The 22,322-nt window shown below is 45.0% G+C and overlaps 2 protein-coding genes across 4 annotated transcripts; both read right to left on the bottom strand.

The window, feature by feature from the left end:
- Positions 1-6,878: 6,878 nt before the first annotated feature.
- LOC128306972 (protein mab-21-like) lies at positions 6,879-9,144 on the bottom strand. 2 transcript variants are annotated; one of them, XR_008287603.1, is made up of 3 exons: positions 8,889-9,144; positions 7,562-8,814; positions 6,879-7,460 (listed from the first exon to the last, which is right to left on the bottom strand). XR_008287603.1 is itself a non-coding variant. In XM_053044658.1 (2 exons), exons 1-2 carry the CDS (start codon positions 9,089-9,091, stop codon positions 7,920-7,922), a joined length of 1,098 nt encoding a protein of 365 aa, XP_052900618.1. In that variant the 5' UTR covers positions 9,092-9,144; the 3' UTR covers positions 7,473-7,919. The 2 variants fall into 2 exon arrangements, 1 of the variants encoding a protein (XP_052900618.1); XM_053044658.1 differs by lacking the exon at positions 6,879-7,460 and having other exon boundaries at positions 7,473-8,814.
- Positions 9,145-17,217: 8,073 nt separating this feature from the next.
- On the bottom strand, positions 17,218-21,683 carry LOC128306399 (interferon-related developmental regulator 2). Of its 2 annotated transcripts, none has more exons than XM_053043908.1 (3): positions 21,615-21,683; positions 20,214-20,384; positions 17,218-18,737 (listed from the first exon to the last, which is right to left on the bottom strand). In XM_053043908.1, exons 2-3 carry the CDS (start codon positions 20,239-20,241, stop codon positions 17,446-17,448), a joined length of 1,320 nt encoding a protein of 439 aa, XP_052899868.1. In that variant the 5' UTR covers positions 20,242-20,384; positions 21,615-21,683; the 3' UTR covers positions 17,218-17,445. The 2 variants fall into 2 exon arrangements, with proteins under 2 accessions (XP_052899868.1, XP_052899867.1); XM_053043907.1 differs by lacking the exon at positions 21,615-21,683 and adding an exon at positions 20,899-21,503.
- Between the last annotated feature and the right edge of the window lie 639 nt (positions 21,684-22,322).

Genomic DNA, 22,322 nt, shown 5'->3' with positions numbered 1-22,322 from the left:
CACGGTGCAAAGCAAACAATAATGAGCGATAACAATAGAGCGGAATCTTAAATCTGGTCTGTCGAATCTTAAAGTATCATATTTCCCTTCGCTTTGCACGCTTTTCTTTTTCGAGCAGTAGCAGCAAGCAAACTTGTTCACCTTCGAACCGTAAATCCTTTTGCCTCTCTTGGCTGGATTAAATACGTTCAGTAGCGTGCGCTCTGTGCGGTCCCGCTTATAGCGTAGTTGATAGCATGCTCCACTCGCACTCAAAGAGCGAGAAATCAATTCTCGGTTCAACCATCATCGCTTTGAAGCATGAGAAAAGGAGCTACTCTCATTAATTCACTCTCTCAAATGCCCAAATTACACTCTCATCTTACAGCAGCAACACTCTCTGTTATTAAGTGCACTGTTGGTAGTGATACGATTCCATAGAACGAATGTAATATTTATCGTTTAATAAATACTTACGGGTACTGGTGGTCGAGTACTGGGAAAAATAGGCAAAAGAACATTTTGAAGACAGTTGACCTACTCTTCTTACTCTTATGTAAAGATCTTTTTTATTCAGGTCTATTTTATCCCTTTAATTCTGGAGAGCTTTTTACCAGGTTTGTTTTATTGGGGATACCTTTCGATATTCAAATAGAAGAAGACGCTAACAATGCAAATCTTCAAAACATGGACTGCAAATATATCGGATAAATTGGATATTCCACCGCATTGGCAAAGTTTATCACAATACTTGAAGTATTTCTAGTGTCACCTCTTCTTGATTACTCTGAAGAGAGAGAAAGAGAGTGTTCTTCTCCTCTAAAGTCCTTGTTGCAACCGGGGATTGGGCCGGATGAGATTTTGGACCGGTCCTGTCGTGTGAAGGACTGACGCCGCTACCAATGCACCACCGACCGCTCCATCACATACCTAGTTAGCTTAAGATATAAGTTCTTACAATTACCGTTTGATTTCATCCCCCGTCTAGACATTTAAAACCAATGCAAATTAAGATCAGACCTCAAACTATTCTAAGATTCACAAAGATCCGTAGAAAACAATACTGAATAAATAAACAATAATACAATAAAACGTACATCAACACTCAATCAACTTGAAGACCAATTAAAACATTCAAGAAATTTTAGAATTATTACATTTTTAAACATGTTATACGTCTTCAACCCCAATATATAACTTTATCGATCTCTAAACCTTAAGTGCTAATGCCTTAGCTCGTCCAACATCCTTACCCTGGTGGCTACCTTTAAGTTCCCACGTTTGAATAAACCACCAGAACCAACGAAAAATAACCCCAAAATAAAAAAAAGAGGCAGATAGAGAACAGATAAGGAAGACACCCAAAATGCACGCACGCGAATGGTTTGGCGACGGGATCGATTTATGAACCATTAATCAGCCGGTGGGACAAAAACTCATGATCATGATCATTCACGATGATGATGGTCATCACACTCGTTAAGTAAACAAACGGCGAAAGAAAACCCTTAGGGGGGGGGGAGAGGAAGTGGCAGACAACAGCTAAAAACAAAAGAAAAACCCACACCGCAGCGGACATTCTTCATCTTCTGGTTAGGGTTTGGACGGGGCGTAAGACGATACAGCCGATAAACCCCGAAAACTCAAATCGACACTAAAAACAATTAAGCACACGGTGCACCGGTGTCACCGTGTGCCACCCACAACAACCTAAAGCCTCGACACAAGTAAACATGCGCACCCACGCCGGGCTGTCTCGTTGGGGTTCGTATATAATTTTTGTTTTATTCAACTTCAGCTTCAGCGTCCCGTGGTTTTGGTTGTGAAGATTCTTTATGTGTGTCGATGTGGGAAAACGAATCAATTTGAGGTCGTGTAGCTAAGCGATGACCGTTTCGAAAACTCGTCTAGAGGCTGTCAAGCTGTTTAGATAACGATAGATGACTTAGAATGGAATATTTAGAGCAATCTGTATGCAGTTTTTTTTAAACTCATATGTTACACAATTCCTAGCAGGTTGCGATCCATTCCGATAGCCGATATGCAGATGAGAGGAGATCCTGGCATCCAGACAATACACGAGGTATTTCAGCACCCTTTACCCTATTAGCAGGATCTTCGTCCCCATCGGAACACCTCCCACGGATGCGACATCCTCGCTGCAGCTAAGCCAGATCCGATAGGTCTTATTTCAACGCTAGCGCATAAATATACATTAATGATGTGAAACACGAACCGGGCGACCCCGCAGGGAACGCACGCGCACGAACGCCGAACACGATGGGAATGAAAATCAATAATGAAAACCGCACCCCGCCCAGCGGTGGCCACCGGGTCCCGTTTCTGCTCCACCTGCTTCAACCACCACACCCAGCCTCCAGCCTCCAGCCTCCAGGGATTTCCATCGTCTGGTGCTATTGCGCTTTAGCCGTCGCTGAATGTATCGAAATTCCCATCGATTGGCGCGACTCGCGAGAGTGAAATGAAAAAAGAATTAAATGAAGAACTTAGTCTTTGTTGTAACACTACTTAGAAGAAGGAAGAATCACAAACACTAGCATGTGCCATGTGACAATCGCTTGATGCTCACTTTCATCCCGTCTAATCTATCACCCTCCTCCCCACCGAACAAACCTTTCCTGAGCTTGAGAAAAAAAAAACCCGGGAGAAACACATTTATTTACACCGAGCCGAGCACCAGCCCGGTACAGCAACGTCAATATGAAAACATGATAATTTCCTAATTTATTGCCACTATAAATTTAACGTTTAAAGTAAATAAAGCCAAAAGCGCAAACGCGCTTGGAAGGTTTTTGGGGGCGGTGACGGTTGTGGCGCTGCTTTATCTCGCAGGCTCGGATGCAAAATAAACACCTGAAGCATGAATTAATAACACGAAACCGGCGTAGATGAATGGGAGCTACGCGATGGCAGTTGGAAACAATATATGTTTAAATGAATTGATGGTAGAACGATTTGAATGATTTGATAGCGTAGTGCTGTTGCGGTGTGAATCGGCGGCTGTGCGCTGTTTGCGCTTTTATTTTTGTCAACGGGATGATTATTTCGTGATTTCATTCGCATTCGCGCTTGCCCGCCGACCGGACCGGAAGATGATTGCAGTGTGACAACGGTATGTTTTCGCGAAACAGCCGGAACCGGTTAGGAGTGTGTGTGTGTTTTTTTTTTTTTGCTGCTCGGTGCGTTTAGTATTATTGCTTCATTTCGTTTCCTGTTCTGGTTGGAAAGAAAACGCGTTTTTATGGGTTTTTTTTGCGCATTTTTAAATGCTCGTTTCGATTGGCTTTGGAATTTTTTGTGTTTTTTTTTTGTTGCTTATTAATATTTAACAGCAAGAAACTAATTACCAGCGCGTTCGGTTACATTCCGATGGCGGAAGGTACCTCAAGAATGAAAAGGCGTACTTGCGGCGTAACCCTTCCGTGCGCTTGCTGTAGAATGTGGTTCCTTTTTAGCGAAGTGCATGTCGGCTGAACCGAATAGCGTAATCGGTATGCGCGAGAGATCACACATAGAAAAAAAGGGAGAGAGAGAGACAGAGTTCGAATCTCGGTCATTGTATCCAGTGAGATGCATACTTATTCAAATACTTTCTCTCTTATCTGGAATAAACAAGAAAAATAAGTACAAAATTGGAGTAAGTAAAAATTTTAAAATAAAAATAAATTCCGATTTTTCGTTCAAAATGTCGTCGAACATCCAAAATAATCGACCAATAAATTGAATTTTTAAACATTTTATAACGCACCTTGTTACAGAACAAGATGTCCCGTGCATTTAAGAGTTAAGCACCCCATCACACGTGTGTCGCTCGTCGCCGAACTCGAAATCAAATAATTAAAACCCTCGCGCACCGGGCGCACATCCAAGCCCTAATTATGACGTTGAAAGACGACAAAACAGTCATTTCTTCGCGCGTTCCACCGCGTTCTAATTGCGCGGCCTCCACACGGCAGTGCGGGCGAAAGGATGCTGCGGCCCTGCAAGGATGCCTACGGGTACCCCGTTCGTTTGCCAATGTCATGTTTAACACGTGTTTCATTAGGCGTCCGGAACGGAATACTAACCGAGCCGGGCGAACCACCCAAAGGTGACGATGACGAGTCACCCGGGGGTGGGTGACTGGCCAGTGGTGAGTACAGCAGGGGTTGCAAACAATAATAGTAATAATAAAAAGCATCAAGAAAAAATGCTGTTTCGCGCAATGAAGCCATCCGACCGGGGGAATTTGACGCGAATTCCCTGCACTGGCTGGACCCCATCATCGGGGCACAAACTTGCCAAATGTATGAGCTTGCTGATGGTCCCGGTTGAATGTCTATAAAATTAATAAACATAAGCACTGCCTGCTGCTGGTTGCGGCAATACGCCCGAACTTTGCGTTGTTGGTGGATCGGTGCAAAGATTCTTATCCTTCCGTTCGGTACAGTTTTGCTTTTCTTTGGATTCGATTCTTAGGTTGTGTTTTAAGTATTTTCTTCACATCTTTATTTCGTTTTTTTTATCAATAACTGATTTGGCCTTGATTTATGATTTTTATGCACTTTTGGTGCACGATTTATTACTATTTGTTTTTAATTTTTTGTATTGTGTTTTTTTTAGTTTATTTTTATTAGTTTGAAACCCCTGTTTTGGTTGATTTTCAACTTTTTTTTGTAATATGTTCCTTTTTTAATTTTATTATGCTTTTCTATTCTTCATTTATGTCTTTATTACTTTATGCTTGATTTTTCATATGTTTCTTTACAATGTTTATGTTTTAAATCAACAATTTTTTATGTTTTATTTGTATAATTTAACTTTTAAAAATTTTATTCTAACTTTAACAGCGTGTTTTATTAATTTTGCTTTTCATTCTAATATTTTACTACAGGAATCCCTCTACTCAGTGCGTTTAGCTTCGGACGCAGCGTATCTATTCCACCAGAGGCCGGCACTCACGCGGCACTTCCGTATGCACCACGCGTCATCGGGATATCAATAAAATTATTAAATGTAACCGACTCGCGACAGTACGCGCATAAACTGGTTGATGAGTTCCATTGCTTACCGTTTTTACTTTTTCTCTTTGCAAACCTTCGGACGCTCCGTTGTGTTTTGGGTCGATTAAAATGTGATAACTTGCGCCTGCCCGATCGCATACAAAGTTACACACGTATGATGGATGTGCAGAATGTCATCCGTTCCCAGGCACGTTCCAATCGGACTAGCGTTCGGACTGGTTCGTTGCCATTTCTTAGAATTCGCTCAATATTCACTCGATTTTTGCACAAAACATCCGATACTTTTTTAATATTTATGTTTAATATAAACCTTTTAAAGAATGGTGGCTTAATTTGTTATTAACATGCTCCGAAACCCTTCCACTCGCAACGGCAGCTGTTTGTTCCAGCAAACCATTTCCATTGCAAATGCTATCGCCTGATTCCCGATGCAGCTCACAGCACGTTCGCAAGGCAAAGCAAAAAAAAACCGTTTCATCAACCTCTGCATTGTTTGTCATTTTAATCACTCTCTCCGTCTCCTCGTCCCAATAAGTACCCCGTGTTAAACACGATAGTGTTTTTATTTTGTCAACAGTTATATAGAAAATTTAAAAAATTATATTTTGTTAAACCCCTAAATGTATGCAATTACACAAGCAAATGGGTTTAATACGAGGAGATGAAATATTAATTAGATGCAAAAACCTTTTTTTTTCTGTTGAGTGCAATCGGGATTTTTGTTTTAAGTTAAGGTACTCCTCATCCTCCTTCTCCTTCCTTTCCCCCCTTCCTTCTTCCCACTCCTTCTCACCCTCAGCCCACCATCTTCCAGACGCTCTCGTTGCCCCAATTCTAGTTCGGGGTTTCTCTCAAGCAGCAGAAGCAAAACCGAAACCTCATAAAAACGACGCACATTAGCAAGCTCTAAAAAATCATCAAATCATAAAACTGTGACCGTCCACAAACCGGCAGCCAAACGAAGCGGACCCAAAACCGTCCACATTTATAACTCCCCTCTCCTCCCTCCTGGTGGTTGTGGTTGTGTGTAGCATGTTTTATTCTATTTTATTCCTTTATAGTCCTCCCCGCACACGGAGATAGCAAATCGGTCGCTTGTCTTACAATTTAATTGTTAATAGACTCTCCTCTTAGACGCGATACCGATCCCTTAGAGGGGATGGAGCGAAAGGAAAAAAATAAATGTTTCAATGGCAAAAAAAAGCATGGACAGCCCATGTTCCCGAGGGGTCACATTCGTACGATGAGCGCACCTTCATAAATTAGTGTTTGTGCAGTTGGGTCCTGCTTCCGAAGGAGGGGGATTTTCCATCTGCCGATATCCAGAACAGCAGCATGGAACCTTCTTAAACCATCTTTCAGCAGTGTTTGTTCTTCTCCGTTTGACTGCTCCCATTTTTTGTTGTTGTTGCTTCCATGTTTGTAATTTTAATTTTGCTTTTCATTGTTTTTCCCCCCGCTCGTAAGTTTTAAGGCCACCATTAAGAACGTTTTCCACCCGAGTTTCTTTGGCAATGCTCGCTCGCTTTCTTTTCTTTTGCTGCCCTTAAGACCACAGTAAGTGTTGAGCTTTGTTACAAAAAGCAAAAGCTCTACCCACATACACACACACACACACAACATGCTACACGGCAAGCGGACGAAAGATGCCCGGTCTATGGGCGGTGATGGCGATCGTTTTAAATCGTGCCCGGGCTGATATCATTATTAGTGCCGGAATGTGGCATTAATTAATGCGATTAACTACGCACTTTGGGGCGCGATAATTGAATGTTGTTATGCTCGTACCAAGCACGGTTGTGCTGTAGTGTTTCTTTCATTTTGTTGCTCTTGTTTGGTTTGGTTTGATTGTGCGTTAGATTTTATTTGCGTGGTAATAGTACTGTGTTTCCATGTGGATGATTAATCACTTGTAACGAATCTAATATAATAATTTATCAGACGCCAATACTGAGCAGTAGTTTCCCGAAATAAATAATATTATAAATTACAAAATCAATTCGAGTTTATTTTTTTTTAATTCTATCGTTTAGACGCACCTTAATCGTCCTTTTTTGCCTAAATGTCATTTAAGTAAATGTTTTGTTTAAGAATGTCATCAAAAATTTCCCTTGTTTCACAAAATACGATTTACTTCCATACATAAGCGATTACAGAGCCCCAACTTAACACATTTCCCGTTGGCAAAGTGATTGTTTCGTTTTCTCTTAATATTTACACACAAAATTCACGAAACAAACCGATACCGATGGGTACTGTTTTTTGACTTGCACCTTTAATTAAACCGATTAAAAACGGTGTGTTTTTTTTCGCACCACAACACCCTGGAAGCAACCCAAGTAATGGCAACAAGGACACCTTAAACACCTAACCCAAGATATCACGCACAATGTCACTAGTGTAATATGACCTTTATTTCGGATTGGAAACAGAAACAGAATCCTCTAAAGAGAAGCACTAGCAGGAGAGAGAGATGGAGAAAAAATTTAAAAAAAAAACCATTACGTACCATACGACGTGACAACAAAACTAGAATACAATTGTACAAACTAACTTACACTAACTCACGCACGTCACGTGCGTACGCGTCCTAGTATACTGCTCACTCGTTTACTCCGTACACTAGCGATTGATTTAGGAAGTCACTTTAGCAAACAAACCACAAAACTAAGGCAGACACATCGTATACAACGTTTGTTTTCGGCTCGTTCTCCTCTTGCTGGCAACGTTTATAACGTTAAGCGTTTTCGCCAACCACTACACACTCGTCTTCCCAACCGTCTCGTATACTACCGCGTACAACGGGTCCGTTTAACGTCCCCGGGTTGGCGGCTTGAAATGTGTGTGTCCAAGCGACACTCGCAACGGCTCGTTCCGCTGCTGATATGGTCGACAGGGGGCCGATCCTGTGCACTACTACAGCCGATCGAACGCTTTGCTGCTGGTTAGTATGTCCCGGCAGAGGCGCCACACGTGCTTGGACGCGTTGTCCAGTGCCGTCGGCGATTTGCCCTTGAACAGGTCCAGGCTTGGGAGGAAGTAGTGCGGACACCGGCGACACTGCAGGCAGGAGATCAGCTGCAGAAAGATGCCGTTCAAACGATCCGCCACACAGCCCGCATCCCACTCCGTTTCGCGCGGATGCTTCTCACACTCGTACAGCAGTAGCGTCTTCAGGTGGTAGTACCCGATCGGTGCGCCGGGTAGATCCAGATGCCGGTCGCACAGCGTCTTGAGGATGCTGAGGCAACGCTTCCGGTAGCCGCCCTGCAGCAACCGATTCTCCGCCTCGGTGAAGTGCAGCAACCAAGCGTCACCTTCGACGTTAGCGTTCTTCCCCTGCAGGATGACACTCTCCTTCGACAGCAGATCGAACCCTTCGGTTTTAACCTCCGCGACGAGCGCGGGATGGGGCCAGGGTATGTTGAGGATCGGCCAGTGGGCGGCGGACCGTGGCCAGATGCCGGTGCACTTGAACGCGGGCGTTATCTGGACGGTGTACCGTTCCCGGATGCGCAACTTCACCTCGGTCGTGTCCGGCACGAGCTTCACCATGTCCCGGTACGGGCACTTCTCCACCGCCTGGGCGACGAGCGTGTGGAACCGGGACCGGATCTTCCGGGCGGACAGATAACCGGACGCGGTTATGAACTCGACCCACAGCGACATGGAGCGCTTGCGGCCGTCGCTCAGCTTCAGCACCGCCGCACCGGGGAGTGATCCGTCGTCGACGAAGTTGAACACACCCATCTGGTTGAGGTACAGCACGACCTCGAAAGCCGTCGGCGATATCACCTCCAGGCCTTCGAACCTGAAACGGAATGTCTGTTTGTAGCGCCCTCCAGAGCACCCGGGTATTCCAGCTATTCGTCAACTCCAACTTACCGGCCATTGCACTCCACCAGGCTGGAGATAAACCTCGGCTCCTGTACCTCCACCTCGCGCAGCACCTCCTGCACGATCTTGCAGATCTCGCGCAGCACGATGGCGATGTTGCCCATGCGCACCTGCACCTTCTCCGCGTAGTACTTGTTAATCTGGTAGATCGTCTTCGACTGCACGGTGATCATGTCCGGTGGTACCAACATGGTTCGCGGTATATGCCTGCACCCCCAAAGCCACCGTGTTGCGCCACTAGGCGCGGATGTATGTCGCACAAGGATCTCGCACCTGGTTGCTGTTCAGTACCACTGCCGGCAGTCCCGCGCCATGCAGTTGGCTATTGCAGATGCGTGACGCTCTCCACACAAATCAGTGCACAACGCGTATTGTTCTTGACACGGGATGCGATCCTGTTCACGGTACGTCATGTGGCCCGCCGCAGACCATCGCCAACCGTGTCCGGTCGTACAGTACCGGGCGTACGCGTCAGAATGCCCCGGTCACCAGGTTATGATGCCCGCGGGAGAACAAAAAACCGTGCAAACCGTGGCACGATATATCTCAATCTCGTTGTCGCAGCGATACTGTCGGGTATTTACTGACCGGGTGCTTACACGGCATCCGCTCAAACACACATACACACATATACACACGCACGCACGCGCGCGCGCACGCTCGAATCCCCGCTCGCGTATCCCCATGAACCCCCACAACCCACAACCACCAACCAAGGGTGCAAAAGGGCACGGTCACGAAGCGCTACTAACTATGGCGACATGTACGACTCTAGGCATCCCGCGGCCATCCCATCCCATCGCACACACACACACACACACTGGACCGCCATGCTCCCATTTCACCATCCCCCTGTCGCCTACCCCCTCCTTCTCCCTCGTAAACATGCGAATAAGGTCCGCGAGGGCGTAGCCACCCGGTCCCTTACACACGATGTCCAGCATGTCCTGCCGGCCATGTCTCTACCTTCCACCTCCACCCCCACTCAGGTCCTGGATGGGGGTGGACGGGATCTGGCAATGGAGGTCTCACCCCCATCCCCCCCTCCCAAAACATCATGACGAGCTGGCTCACTCGCTCACTCGGTCGCTTTGAGCTCGCTGTTTTGCTCCGACTCCGTCCGGACATATGGCGCCGTTTGCTGATACCATCTCCAAGCTGCCGCTACTGGAATCTCACTCCCACCCCCCCTAGTACACCATCCGATCTCGCAAAATACGGCTGACGAACGAATCGGGCATCGGGTTTCTGCGTATCCCCACCATCGCACCACACAAACACCAACAACCGGGCATCGGAACAAAAAGGATACCTAATTTTTTTTTTTTGTGGGAGGATGGCGGACACGGATAAACACAAGATCTCGTTCAGATAAGCTTTCCACCTTTTTCGGGGGGTATTATCGATTTAGCAGCCTCGTGACGTACGTTAGACAAGCGAGATTCTACAACACCTTCTCCCCATGCCGCGCCATCTCGCTGTCTCCAAGGAATTGCCGGAAGTCTTTCGGGTTTCGGGGTTTTTGGCCACACATCCACCCAAAAATTCCGTAATACCCTCTGTGTGGCAGCTGCATCCCCTTTGCCTAGCACAGGGTTCATTTCATTCATTTCTCAACACACGTGGCCACACGCACGCACACGACCTGGTGAAGGGTTGATGGCACGCGATAAGTGGGCGTGGCTTTCAGCTTCGCTTGCGCGTGTGTGCGGCAGTTCATTCTTTTATTTATGGACGAGTGAATTTTTTGGAGTTTTTACTTCGTTAACTACAATGTTTTATTATTATAGGTGTTTTTTTGTAAAGTTAAGTGCTTTTTTGTCTATAGTAAACTCAATGAATGTAATGCTTAAATTTACTTCGATTAGGCACCATTTGTACAGTGTATTACAAACTTTTGATGTGAAATGTTCATCCAACGTTCATGAAAATTAAATAACAATAATAATTATATTATCTTTTACATCTCATTACTTAAAGTTTTAAGAATCATAGAATATTTTAAACCAGTGACTCTTTTAGCTAATTATCTTTTATATCATTTATTAAATATGTTTTACTCTTATTGCCCTCTTGATCGCTAGATTATCACACAAACACATTATACACACTCGTTCATTCTCAGGGAAATTTTGGGGCGCAAAGATAAAACATGTCACTCGGGGGAGTGGTAAATAACTCATAAAGCTAAACTTTTCTTATTCCAGCTGCGTAGCGGACCGGCACTATCTAGCACTTTACCCTCCTATTAGGCCCGTAATTACTGCAACCGAACCGCGAAGTCCAACTGAACCATTTTACCGGCATTTTTGAAGGCATTTGTGCGTATGAAACACGAGGTAATGAACCTTTGCCTGACTTTATGGTAAAAAACTACCATAAAATGGCTCAATTGAGGAAAATTATTAAAACATTAAACAAAGGAGCACCACAATGTTATGCGTCTATTCAAAACAAATCGTAAATGCACAAAGTCATAAAACAATCACTTGAAAACAGCACAATGGTTATGGTAAGTAATAAATAAGTACGTTTATAAATTGGAAAAGTAAAAGCAGTGGGACTAAACAACAAATAAAGTTAATCAACACAATTAAAAGATAAATAATAAATAATTTAAATGAACTATGAAACCGAATTTACTAAATTAAGTATTCAATGAATGATTGTTTACTAAATGAAGTAGTTAGTTATTGAACGAAATAAGCAAACAAGAATAGAAAACTAAAGTAAAAATAGACATTTTGGTCGTTTTAATGTCCTTTCTGTCTCGATTGACGTTCTACATCAGCTATAACAATAAAAGATTTAAAATATTTTAATTATGTTTTAAACTGCATTCAGTTAAGAGCTTAATGAATTGGGAATAAATTGTTAAACATCCCGTAAATGGTGTCATAAGTTTGGTTCTAACTCGTACCGTCACCGCAATCATCCAATCTTTCCTTTCTTTTAAGTAGGTCTAAATCGAAGATCTTGCAAACAGCGGCAACATCAACTGAGATCAGCACCGGTACGCGACAACCTCCATGCCCATTGATATTCTGGCCCGTGCTGCCAACAGACGACGGTTGCACTTTCGCATCCTGGGCACGCACACACGGCCACAGTCGCTTGCACATGCACGGCCGGTGTCCACATCCGAATCCGTTTATCTGTCATTGGCGATCTAGCCAATGCTGTCAGCTGAACCGAGGCTCATAAATCCTGCCGCAGTGCTGGACGTCGTGCAGCAGGCAGGTGAGGCATTGTCGGCAAAAGTGCTTGGCAGGCTGGGGCAGCGTAACGTGTACCGCGCTGAGATGTGTGTCATAATCTAGTTTGGTAACTAGTTGCTGCTACCGGGGTGTTGACATAAGATAAAAAATTTGTTTGAGAGTTTGAATTAATTTCCCCACTGCTCCCTATGTAACAAACCCCCTCCCCCGAAATCAGCGTTACGTAACAATTGAAGGAGCCCTAGTGTGAGTGCAAAAGCCCCAACTTCATGTCAACTATATCCATTTTGACTACAACCCTCAAGGTTATCCAAAATCCAGTACATTCTAGAACCTAACCCGGAGATATCATCTCTTCTGCTCTCTTATATCAATTACCACACAGTTTTTCCTTACGATCTCTCTGTTTCATGCGACTTTTCTACAAGGTCCCTTTATGCTTAAGATAGTAAAAGATGTTATCCCTGGAACAACTTCCTGGAGTTCTGTCTTAAAGGATTATCACAAAGAATCTCCCTCAAAAGTATTTAAAATGAGATTCTTCAACATCCGTGATGCTGTCACCCAAAGAGTCTTCTTTGTTTTTCTTCTGTTCCTATAAACTTGTCAACATGAATAAGTTTGAAAGAATCACCAATTAAGTGAGACAGGCGTGAAGTTTCAAAGTTTCCAGCTAATCGATGGCAAATTAATTGGATCTCACTGCTCTTGTCACCCCTTACACACGTGTTTGTCGGAGTTTTTTCCTCCTGCATCTGCCCATACTTCACCACTGCATCTTTCATTCTTTTTTGTTTGGTTGTTTCGTGCCGAATGTTCAAGCGACTTTACGACTCTTTATGCAAACTATGAATGCAAAAATGGTGGTGCAAAACGTATCGCACCCAGACACGCATTGACGAGTACGCAACTGATTACTTCCGAGCGTAGTACAAATCGGTTTCACTTTTCCCCGGCGTGTCGTAGTAGTGTGTTCCACCCGAAACCTCCTGCTCTCGCTGTTGATGTTGCAAAACAACTTCACTGTAAGCGCGAACATCGCGCCTAGCGCCAACGATACTACACCGATCGAATCCGGCATCCTCCTAACGCGGTGCGGCCTCACTCTCACTCTCTCTTTCTCTCGCAGAGTACGCATCGGGACCATCGGGTGTCTGACAAGTCTAAAAATGTGATTTCATTTTAATTATAATTTATTCATTGTGACACACTCTCAGCAAACACACAGCAGAGGCGAAAAGATTCTGGCGGCATGGTTTTCTCCCGGTTTTCCTTTTTTTAGCTCACCACGGAGTTTTCCACGTGGTACACCCACGGGAAGGGGTTCAGCAGGCAGGGAAGGGGATGAGATGCACTTTCACCACCTTGCTTCTAATTGCATGCAGGCGACGACGCGGGAGCGAGAGCGCGCACACGGCTGCATAATTTATTGTCTGGTGCCGTGACCAGGATCCGTGTAACGGTGCGGGGAATGATGATTTTCCAGGGCCGAAACGGAAAACTCCCGTGCCGGCTGTGTGTGTCGGTGTTGGCTTAATCATTCCAATATGTTTGTCAGTCATAATCAGTCAGCGCGGTTGCGGAGATCGTTTGCCTTTTCTGGCTATTTCCGTTAATTGCTCGGCGGTTGCAGGCACTCAATTATGATGCCGCGCGACTTCTGGCTGGTGCGATCTGTGCAGCGCACGATCGATGGGTCATTGTGCCTGCCTTTAGATCTTCGTGGCGGTGTTTGCTGCTCGGCACGGTGTGTCACATCGTTTCCCGTGGTATCCGGGCCGATCTTCCACCGAAAGAAGGTAGTTTCGACACTCCAGCAACGCGCATGTACTGGCAGTTGAGTGATTGTTTCAAGGGTAAAAGCAGTGTTCACCCTAACGTAACGGGTCGTAAACAAAGACAAAATCCCATTGTGCCAGTCGGAGGATATCTCCGGTCCCGGGGACACCTTTCGCACACCGACAGCAGCAGTTCCGTCAGGACAGACCGGAGGGTTATAATGGAATTAGGATATTCGGCCATCCAGTTCGGCTGGGTTGGCGTTCGCACAAGTGCATCTAAAATAATTAGAAAGTAATGAAATTATCCGTGTGCACCCTTCGACTAGCTGTGTCGGCAACAATAAATCACAAGCCGGTGTAATTCGATTGAGATGACATAATGAAGAGATATCGTTTTCCGACACCATTTTTCCACGTGCTTGTGTGTGTGTGGTGGTTCGAAGGAAACGATTTGTATTTACTTTACGTTCATAAAAGTAGTTTAAAGAGGGACGACCTGAAAGAAGTTCTACACTTAACATAATTTAAATACAATGAAATAAAACATTCCTACCTATTCGACACTAACAAATGAAGATCACGAAGGGAAAACCTTACTAAAATGGAGATCAGAAAGGAAAAGTCTGCTTAAAGCAAAAGAAACAACACCCCCCACGAGCTTCTCTCGCATCTCGTCAAGCCGGGTCATACGCTCATAATAAGAGGGATTTGGAGGAAAACCGGAACCCCAACAGCCGGGTTAGGAAAATTGGAAAAACTTTGCCCAAACGACCCTTTTTGCTTTGTAATCAAAAGAGACAAAAAAAAACAAGACGGGAAGAAAAATCCGAAAGCAGTGAAGCGAAAAGCCATCTGTAATTCACTTTCGGACCGGCCGTAACATAAAACATTCCCTCCATCTCTTCCCAGCCGACCACCCCTCCCCTTCCCCTTTCTGCCCTCTTCTGTTCCTAATCGTGCATCCCACGGGAACTCTTCCAAGTACCGCCTGGTGCTGGATTACTGGCCCCTTCACTGTCGCTGGTGCTGGTGCTTTCCTTGCCAAGTGCGATGACGTATAATTTGTACCACAAACAATGGAAACATGAAGCCGACAGTTTTTGCGACTTAATGGGGTATAGGGTGTGTGCTTCTGTATGAATGCGATTGTACATTCACCCCGAGGAAAAACGCTTTTCAAGAGTGCGCGAATGATGCTTTTGCCGGTAGTGGCAGATCATCCCGTGCCATCGCTGGGAGAGAGGGGAAGATTATGTTTTTGCCTCGTTTCGGTAAACATTACACCCCCATTAACGTGCAGTCCGGTACGGTGGCTGGCTACGCAACCTTCGAGGGGAATCTTCAGCAACCTCCGCGCACTGCCACTGGTGATGGTGCGCCGTTGAGGGTTTATCTATGTTTTGTGGATTAATCTCAGCGGTTGTGACACCGGTTTGGTGGGTGGGAACGTGGCGTGGTGCTGGAACACTTCAACGACGCGCCTTATCACGACGTGCACCGTTTCGATCAGTTGTCAAACAAATCGTGCCGCGTCCCTAATGTTTTGTGGGTGGGGGGGGGGGGGGAGTTGGTCGGATGCTCTTTTCTACAGGTGGACAACCAGCAGCAGTGATTACCTCCAGAACCACTCCATCCGACAGTTCAAAATTTCACGTGCTACGGAAAGCCTACTTTTAGGCGCATAAAATATCGATTCGCAATTTACAGTGCATTACCGCACTTGAAACGATTTTTGGAACCGAAAGGGGGTAGGAAAGGGGGTTAATCAATTTCGGGGGTAGGAGGAGGTACATTTGGTAGGAGTGCTAGTCAAGGTCCGGTAGAACCTACCGGATGCAAACTCCAGTACATTCCCCAAACGATGGCCATCGGCAGCCTCATCCCAGAACTCCAGAAGGTACAATGCGGCCAGAAGCTGTTAAGAATTATTGCGGAATACCCTCTTATATGCTGAAAAATTGCAGCTCGTTCTTCGCCCCAATCCTCTCCCACTTATTCCATATGTCTGTGGGTGGTGGTTGTTTTCTCTTGCTCTGGAAATCTGTCTGGTTCGTCCGTAATCCATAAGTAAGGATGTCGTGTACTAATATTGCCAATTTTAGAGGAATATTTATTCTATGGAAATGTTATCTACACCGACTTGCTTTCAACCTACGCTGATCCTATATCTTAGACCCTTTAGAAAGTCTCTTCCAATAATAGAGCTTTAAATAGAGCAAGATAACTATAAATACCACTGGGAATCTTCGTTGTATTTATTTTGGTTATTGACTCTCCCATTTCTCATTCATTTTCCACCCCCACTTAAACGATATCCTGAGCATCATGAGTTTATGTGCTTAATTAACTGAAGATCGATAAAGTTCTGATCTGCTTTAATCCGTCCTGTAAGATCAATTTTATTGAGCATTTCATACATGTTTAACCCAAACGAAAAAAAATAGTTCGATTACATTTCGCTTATCTGTTGCGCAAAACACGTGCACGCGTGCGCGGTCACGCAAACGGGCGCAAAAATTGTGAAGAATTAAAAATTAAAAAAAAAAACGGACATACTAACATCCTAACGCAAGTGTACTCGTACGCTGCAAGCTCCTCCAGCGCGAATTCCATTGTATGACGACGTTCGATTATTTACAATGTTATAAGAGTAGATTCTTTCCTTTTGCTAAACACACACACACACACACACACGAACATACACATTACACCCGATATAACTCATCGACCGTAGACCTAGCTGAACCGGATGCTAGTTTCGCTATCTTCTCGTCAATTTGCTAATTTGCTAGTTGCGTCGTAAAAGGCGCTACAATGCCGTTGCGTAAAGCGTTCGGTATTAAGGAGGGTATAAAGTAATGAATTTGTTTTAAACTGTATAACGTATAAACTTGTTTTAGGGCGGCCCGGTGGTGTATTAGTAGCGGCGCAAGTCTTCACACGACAACCGCTATTAAAAACCCTATCCGAACCTATCTCCTCGTACGCAGAACTGACTATCCAGCTGCGGGTAAATAAAGTCAAAGAGAGCCAAAAATGACAGGCCTTGACCTCTGCAGGTTGTTGTACCGATAAAAAAAAAACAAACATATAAACAAGACAGTAAACACTTAGCATGGGTTGTTGATGGGACCGTGCGGTCTTCTTACAACTTATGTGTTTTACCCTACGTGAAAGTAAGGTAGTTGGTTGCTAAAGACTGATGCTAGTGGAGCAAAATCACTCCCTAGTGCGAACGAACCTTATCGCAGGCTGCAAGTAACAAACAAAACAATACAAACATACAACAAACAATACAACGAAGCGCACTCGAACATACTCCTTCTACCTGGCTGTTAGTGTGCCAAACCATTTTGCAGTATAATATTTTCCTTGCGAGAGACTTATCATTATCCTATATATCTGGCATTGAAAATGATTGGGATTAAGTAATGCACAGAGAGTGTGGGCAGGGTGGTAAAGAAAAACGAACAGAGTTATCTCCTCACACCCGACCCAAAAATGAAGGGGAATTAAAACAGAAACAACTAAACGGCGCGGCCCAGCCTAATTCAGCGCGAATGATCGTTTGTCGCGATTTTTGCCGCGGGAAATCGTGCGCGCCTTGAACGCGGCTGCATTAATGAAACGCTGTTCGGCTTTCACGGTTTTCCGTAGCCGTTCCGGTTCGTCCATCTTCGGCCCGAGCTGGAGCACCTCGCGCACAAACACGTTCTCCGCCAGGTGCACGTTCATGCCAAACCCGAGCGCATTCCGCAGACACGTGTACTGGTGATGGGTGGCCCACGTGTTCAGCACCAGCAGCTCCCGGCCAAACTTGATGCCAATTTCGGGCGAAATGTCTTCCTCCAGATAGTGCAGCACGTCCCGGAACGTGGCCCGCTGCACCTTGCGATCCCGCTTCGCCCGATACTTGTGCGCATCGGTGGCGAGCTTCTGGGCTGCCTCGATCAACAGCGGTAGCTCCTCTTCCAGAAATTCGTCATCATGTTGCCGGCCCAGCTCAAACATCAGTGCGAGCGTTTCGCCCGCGACCATGCGCACCTCGAGTATCGGGCTCTGCAGCATGCCGACCAGATTGCCTACGGAGGGTACGACACCGGTACCGGCAGCACCGCCCATCAGCGCCACAAACTCACCGGGCGGCAACAGTGTGAGCAGCAGCGACCAAGCGCTCAGTGCCGCACTGTGCAGTGCACCGGCATCGTTGGTAGCACCGCTCGGGCTATTATCACCCTTCAGGAAGCTGCCAGCGAACAGGTTCTGCAGCACCTTCATCAGCGGCAGTATCTCGCCGAGATCATCCACACCGACGAAGCACAGCAACCCGAGCGCAGCACAACACTTCGCACGGGCATCGTACGCGGCCGAACCGTCCTGGGCCGTGCTGAGCAGTACCGGCTTCAGCACCGTCACCAGCTCCCCAATATCCTCCAGCGCCTCGATCTGAATCACCAGCAGCGGTATGATCCGGGCGGCCCACGACTGTTCCACACCCTTGCCACGTCTCAGCGACTTCTCCACCGCATCCATCAGCGTCACCTTCCGGTCGTCCAGAAAGTCCGGGATGTAGTGGTGCACCAGCACCTCGTTGATCGTCTGGAACGCGTTGATGCGCGTCTGCTGCGCCTTATCCGACACATTCTCGATCGCCTGCAACAGCTTCTCCTCGTACTTCTCGAACCCGCTGCTACCGGATTCACCCGACTCGCCCGACTCGATGCTACCGTTGTGACCGTCCGCTAGTTGCGTCTCCGAATGGCACGAGTACGTGCTCGCATTATCGTTCGACGTTTCATCATCGGACTGATCGTTATTCTGTTGCCAGTTGTCGGCGGCTGCAGTTTGTTTTTGAGGAAGAAACGAAGGAGAACAAAAAAAAACATGAGGATAGGAATTTACAAAGCTCCAAAAAGTGCTGCTACTTATATTGTTTAGTAGTGGGGGGGGCTCTTTTTTCTGCCTTAAACCCTTATCTTATCTCCATACGCGTTCAGCTCACCTTCTGACCCGCTCTACACCGCAAATTACAACACGATTTCAACGTATTGTGTACTGTATTGCACATTTCTTTGCAATCGAAATTGTACTATTCATCAATAAATGATTTACGGTTTAGGAAAAACAAATAAAAAATAACATTCGTTGATCAATGTCAGTAATTTTTAAAACGAAATCAAAAATCACATAGAACTTGCATGAACTAAAGGAAATGTTCTAATCTCAATTGACCCAATGATGTAAAATGTTATCTTATGCTAACTTTATGGATGTTTAGAGTCTTCCTTGCAATGGTCAGAGTTTTGGTCTAATCAAAATACTGTCAGACACGTAATTCATACATTCGCAACATTTTGGCTGTTTAACAAAATTAATTATTCGGAAATGCAATACGGTCTTCAAAAAAAATCTATGTTTGCTGTTATTCTACGAGCTATTCCTTAGACCATGAGCAACGAAATGCAAAGCACTCAATTTGTGTTTTTCCCCCTTAAGCATTCTCGACCGTATATTTGCCCTTGAGCACCGGATATATTTTTAAAAATGCCATCTTGTGCCAATTCTACATTCCCATCAAATTGGACATTTCTTTCTCTGCTACTGACGTTCCAATTGACTGATGACACGGCAAATGAGGCGACCACTCGGCATCCCACAAACACCTTTGTGAGATGAAAGTAAGTTCGCGCAACTTGCAATGATGAATCGAAAATTGGCCGTGCACAGTCGTTGCACAGTTGTTCACCTCCTGTATCACCCTCACGGCAGTGCGCAGTCGCGAACACTAACCAACACGCAGCAAATCTGCAGTCACAGGTGTATGAGTTTAGCTTTCGTGATTGTTTCGTTTCTAACACACGAAAAAAAAAAACAATACCTTAACAAAGGCACCAACACAATGGATGGTGTTGTGGCCCAGTTTGGGTACTAGTATTGCATTTTCCCCCGGATAATTTCGCTGTGCTTTGGTTCTAAAAAAAATGATGTATTAGTACAACTATTATAAAATTATGGTTCGCTCCAGTTTCTGCATCGCCGATGTTTACCGCAATGGCCTTGCCTGGAAGGGGAAGGAAATGTTTGCGTACTGCTCATTGTAGCGTTGTGGGCTCATGCTTACATACACACGCAATGCAACGTTCGTGTCGCATAACGAGGTCAACCGTGAACCTAAAATGAAACACCGAACTTATGCTCAAGGACGCCAGCAGCACGCACTGGAAAGTGACACGAGACGGTATCGTGCGGTGCGCGAATGTATGCGTGCTTTGTGCTGGATTTTGTACGCGAAATGCGAAACAACCAATACACACCTGCGTGTTTTTTCCGATTTCGTGGCATGCTTGATGTGGTGCGCTGTGTTGTTCTGCGTGCCTCTTTAAGAGTAATCCTGGCTGATTGAAGGACGGGAGCCAATGGGCCTGTTTGATGTGGGTTTGATTGATGAAACCCACCCAGCAGCAATGCACACTATGTTCTGCGCCCTGTATGGAAGAAAGCAAAAGCGGGTGGTGTGAGTTGAAATAAAAAAAAAGGAACAACCCCCACGGGGAGCACCCCAAAAATAGGATACAATTTGTATGTTGAGATGAAGGCAAATGAAAGAGCGTATGTGGGGGTGCTAAACCCCGGAGTCTTTTTACGTTTTCTTCTATGATAATGAAATGAACAATCGAAACAAAAAAAAACACACACACAGGTGAAAGGTTTTTTGTTCTAAAGGAGTTAGAAATCGAACCATTTGCGCGGTACACTTGGGCTGTGGGCCACATACTCTACACATTTGCGTGGAATGCAGTTTACTTTTACATTCTTCTTTCGCTACATTTTATTTACTGTTGGTTTCTACCTTCTGTATCGAAATTGGGCAAAGGTATAGGTTTTGATTACGGGCCAAAAAAAAAACAAACACGGAACTAGATCTCTATCGGAGCAAAAAGATTGGTGGAAGTAACATAAGAAAGAAAAAAACACCTAACCACAGCTGTTCTAACCCACCTAAAGGTGCTCACACAGTTCACCCACGCACATAAAACTCACGAAAAACACACTATGCACTAAACAGTCACAGGAACGGTTTTTGTTCTTGCCTGCGGGAGGTTTGAATCGTTTCTACTAGGGAAATGCTTGTTGGTTGAACTTAATGTTCCTTTTTCTACAGCTTTTCGCGCCTAAAAAGTCGCGAACTCCACCAGTCCCTTTGACACCTCGTGAATGTCCGCGGGTGTTGCGGCTGTGGTTTAATAACTACACACGGTGCACGGACGCGCGTGTATCAGCTGCACCAGTATCTATGCGATGGCATTAATCAGGAACGTCTCCTTTTTATAAGCCAGTTATTAGCACCGATTTCAACACTGGTCGCAACAAGCACCACCGCACTGGCAGGCGCTGCACATTGAACCACTTCCGCACCAACACCACCAGCCACGGACGCAAACGGCACCAGCGATGAGTAATTGTCGTGGCCAATGTTATGAAATAATGAACAGTGCATGATGTAGTCCCGCACGCGTCTTTTCACTCCCAGTTGGATGTGGTGTCGCGACTCGGCTGGGGATGGAAGAAGGAATCGGGTGATGCCAGTCCAACAGAAAAATAAAATCGATCAACGTTTTTTTGTTTCACTGCTTAACTTGTTCCCTGCTCTAATGATACCCGTGATAAACCAGCGCACGGTGATTAATGGTAAAGCAGGTGAAAAAATTACGTACGCTTGGTGAACAAGGCGTGCGCGCGTTGTGTGTGCTAAAAGGAAACGCAATCCACCTGTCACATGGTGCTTTTCTTTTTGGTAGCCATTTTGTTATTATTTACGTACCATTTGACAGCTCGAATGAATGACCCAAACGTCACAGACCACCGCAAGGTTGCTAAAGCAAAAATAATCAAAAAATGTCCAACAAAATTGTTCAAAACTAAACATTTTTGACTTATTTGCTTTACATTGTAACGACAATGATTATTTGCATTTGCTTTGCTATCAATAATGTTGTATTTATAACGAAAAAAAGTTTATTTAGGATGAATTTATTTTCTTTACATCGAATGTTTTCCCACATAAAATTGAATGTTTCTACATAAAGTCGCCTAATTTGTTGTTTAAATTAAGTGCAGAGAACGAAGGTGACTCTGTGACTTTGAAGAATAAACGTAATTGCAACAGTATTCGGCTTTCGCGGATTTTTCCCGGGTTATAGCGTTTCACTACAATAGCGTATCTCGGAAACTGTTTGTATATCTGTCAGCTCAATGATTAAAATCTACGTTTCTAATTGCATTTCTTTGCACATAACTGTTTTACATGTTTTACACACAAACCAATGATGTAATGTTTTTAGAAAAAATGTCAACAATTTTTCTTTAAAATTCCATGTACAGCAAAGGGTTATAAAATACGTACATTTTATTTGAATCATAGT

The sequence above is a fragment of the Anopheles moucheti genome, chromosome X, assembly GCF_943734755.1.
Source record: "Anopheles moucheti chromosome X, idAnoMoucSN_F20_07, whole genome shotgun sequence".
Classification (NCBI taxonomy): Eukaryota; Metazoa; Arthropoda; class Insecta; order Diptera; family Culicidae; genus Anopheles; species Anopheles moucheti.
Note: the sequence above shows the minus strand (reverse complement) of the source record. Positions and strands in the feature narration are given on the sequence as shown.